This window comes from Aegilops tauschii, chromosome 4 (genome assembly GCF_002575655.3).
Source record: "Aegilops tauschii subsp. strangulata cultivar AL8/78 chromosome 4, Aet v6.0, whole genome shotgun sequence".
Lineage (NCBI taxonomy): Eukaryota > Viridiplantae > Streptophyta > Magnoliopsida > Poales > Poaceae > Aegilops > Aegilops tauschii.
The window spans coordinates 502,758,108-502,761,323 of record NC_053038.3 but is presented as its reverse complement, the minus strand read 5'-3'; the positions used below and the strand labels follow the sequence as shown (position 1 = coordinate 502,761,323).

The window sequence follows — 3,216 nt, the reverse complement described above, 5'->3', positions numbered from 1 at the left end:
TACCAGCAAACAAAAAAAATTAAATGGAAAACACAAAATTAATGGAAAAATAAAAATTAAAACCAAAACCCCCCCAAACATTTAGGTCCAGTTCTTTTGCAGCTTCTAGCAGCTTATTGTCTAAATAAGCTAGAAGCTGAAAAGAACTCGTTTTTAAAAAGCCAGCTTAGCTTATTTCCACCTCCTTCTTCACGATGGAAAAAAGCTGGGGTCGAGCAGCTTCCCGCAGCTTCCCACAGCTTCTCACTTAAAAATGAAATGGTATAGGGATGTGCCCCTATTGTTTGATCTTATTACATCGAAAATGCCATCGCCCAGTCCCGCACAGAACCGTCCCTCACATGAAAAAAGTGCTCGATCCCCTCCCCAGCGCTCGATCCCCTCCCCCAGCGCTCCATCCCTCGTTCTGTCGCTCTGCCTAGGGTTCCTCCCGTCAATCGCCGCCGCCGCCGGTCCTCAGGTCCTCCGCTCCTCGACGAGGCCATCTCCGGCGACATGGCCAGCGGGTAGGCCTACCCCAGCTCCCACGGTTGCAACCCCTCCCTCGGTTGCATCCCCTCTGTCCCTGGTGTCCAGCAGCAGCAGCAGCTCGTGGCCCGGTCCGGCCAGGGCTCCACTCCGGCGGACGGCGCCCTACTCCGGCAGACGGAGACCCCTTTGCCCCTCCCCTCCTCCTGGCTGTGAGCCACCAAGGTGAGCAGCTGGTCCTGTGATTTATTTTGCCAAAAGTTCATCTAGATTTGTTCCTTGAAACTGCTGAAGTATGATGTTTTCATCTAGATTAGTAGTACAATTGTTGCCCTCTGGTTGCATAGAAGAAATATTGACATGATGCATTGCTTATATATGCTACTGTAAAAGCAATATCTAGATATTCTTTGTACTACATGTTAATTCTCCAATTCTTTTGCATTGACATGATGAGAAATAGATGAAAGCACAATGGGATAATGTGGGTCTTAGAACTTTCATTGATATTTGTGTGGAAGAAGTGAATGCCAATAACCATGGCAAAGAAGGAACATTGACACCACTTGGATATGACAATGTGGTAAGAAAGTTTTTTGAGCGCACGAGGAGAGAATATACCAAAAAGCAATTCAAGAATAAGTGGGATGTGCTGAAAAAAGAGTATGCTGTTTGGAAGACATTAACCCAAAAGGCATCAGGCATTGGGTTTGATCCTGTTACCAAGACCATTGCGGCTAGTGATGAATGGTGGGCAAATGAGATACAGGTATACATATCGTCATATCAATTCCATTTGTTTTTACTTTTCTTTTTCTACCAATTCTTGCACTAATTTGTGATATGCTTTTTTCAGAGAAATGAACTTGCCGCCAAGTTTCGATTTGCTCCACTAGAGGATGAGATCAAACTGAGTGCTATATTTGATGATATTAGTGTGACAAATGAGTACGCGAGGGCGGCACCTCCCTCGTCTCAAGTTGATGCATCTCAAATTCACATTGATGATGATGATGATGTGGTTGGTTCAGGATGTGAAATAGATGCTACTTTTGTGACACCTAACAAAGCTAAAGGTCGAAAGAAGAGATCATGTCCTTATTCACCTAGTCCTGCGATGGTGCAAAAGATTGCAAAAGATAGTGATGATAGAATGCAATTTAAGCGTATTGCTGACCTTTGGGAAAAGAGGGAGACTAGCCGCAATTCGGCGACATCTGAAATGAAGGAGGATCCTGTGAGAGATGAGATTAAGGAGATGAAGGACATGGTGGTGAATGATGGAGGTAAACCTGGAAGTGAAGTGTATTTTCATGCTCTAGAACTCTTTACGAAGAAGGAACATCGTGATGTCTTCAGTGCACTAAAGGAGGAAGATTCAACTATGAGGCTTGAATGGATCAACGGGGCATGGGAAACATTTATGAAAAAAAATTAGAACTTATTTGCTTTGTTGGGAACTCATTTGTAGTGTTGTGAACTTATTTGCTGTGAACCAATTTGTACTGCTGTGAACTTAATTGTATTGCTGTGAACCAATCTTTGTTGTGAACTTAATTGTATTGCTGTGAACCAATTTGTACTGATGGAGCTGTGATTTGTTGTCTTGTGGACAAATGTTTATGATATTTCTATTTCTATATCACAGATGGACATCTCTGTTCAGGAGGATGAGGATGAGGAACTTGATTTTTGCGTTGTTGCAATGGCATATTATCTTCTAAACAAAGAAAGGCTGCCATATGGACCTAGGAGAGCACCAATGATGACAGGATTGCAGTGGGTGGAAGAGAAGGAGAAGCAACCACAAATATTCTACTCTATGTTCAGGATGCGAAGGTCTGTGTTCTACTCACCACATGACATTTTAGTTGAAAAGTATGGTTTAAAGTCAACTTGCAACATGACAAGCAAGGAGGCATTAGCACAGTTCTTGTGGACTTTGGGGTCACGCCAGACCACCGACAATGTCGCCGATCGATTTGAACACAGTCGGTCTACCATCAACAAAAAATTTAAGGAGGTCTTGTTCTGTGTCTACCGTATGGCCGGAGATTACATTCAACCGAAAGATCGATCTTTCACCCAAGTTCATGACTCGCTTAAAAAAACAAGATTTTGGCCTCACTTCAAGGATGCCATTGGGGCAATAGATGGAACACACATTGAATGTGTTGTGCCTGCAAGTGAGCAACCCAAGTATCGCAACAGGAAAGGTTCGACAACTCAGAATGTCATGGCAATTTGCGATTTTGATATGAGATTTACATTTGTTGTTGCTGGATGGCCTGGATCTGTTCATGACACACGTGTACTCAATGATGCACAAGCTGAATATTCCTATTTTCTACACCCTCCGGACGGTATGTACATGCATTCTTCTCCTCTAATGTTTTGCGTGAACTAATTAGTTTTGGTCATCTTTATTATCAATGCAGGAAAATATTATCTTGTTGACTCTAGATATCCAAACAGAGTTGGATATCTAGCACCATACAAAGGACAACGCTACCATGTACCAGATTTCCAACACGTACCGCCGCGAGGAAGATATGAGACCTTCAATCATATACATTCATCACTATGGAACGTTATCGAACGATCGTTCGGTGTTCTGAAGATGAAATGGAGAATCCTCCTCGGCATCACACGGTACAAACCTGCTACGCAAACAAAGATCATTACTGCATGCGCCCATTGATGATCAAACTAAGTGATCAACATTTTGACATGGTTGAGAGTGGATCT

At 43.1% G+C, this 3,216-nt stretch overlaps 1 protein-coding gene across 1 annotated transcript; it reads left to right on the top strand.

Moving 5' to 3' along the window:
- The first annotated feature begins 931 nt into the window (after positions 1-931).
- Positions 932-1,906, top strand: LOC120963563 (L10-interacting MYB domain-containing protein-like). The gene is made up of 3 exons (XM_073497889.1): positions 932-1,051; positions 1,148-1,237; positions 1,325-1,906. The coding sequence occupies exons 1-3, from the start codon at positions 932-934 to the stop codon at positions 1,904-1,906; spliced, it is 792 nt and encodes a 263-aa protein (XP_073353990.1).
- The last annotated feature ends 1,310 nt before the right edge of the window (positions 1,907-3,216 follow it).

What these genes read in the sequence shown, in the direction of transcription:
- LOC120963563 (XM_073497889.1), top strand. Translation starts at nt 932, where the DNA reads ATGAAAGCACAATGGGATAATGTGGGTCTTAGAACTTTCATTGATATT. An exon ending in CACTTGGATATGACAATGTG is followed by an intron (nt 1,052 to 1,147) that starts GTAAGAAAGTTT and finishes GCTGTTTGGAAG; the next exon opens with ACATTAACCCAAAAGGCATC. An exon ending in GGTGGGCAAATGAGATACAG is followed by an intron (nt 1,238 to 1,324) that starts GTATACATATCG and finishes TGCTTTTTTCAG; the next exon opens with AGAAATGAACTTGCCGCCAA.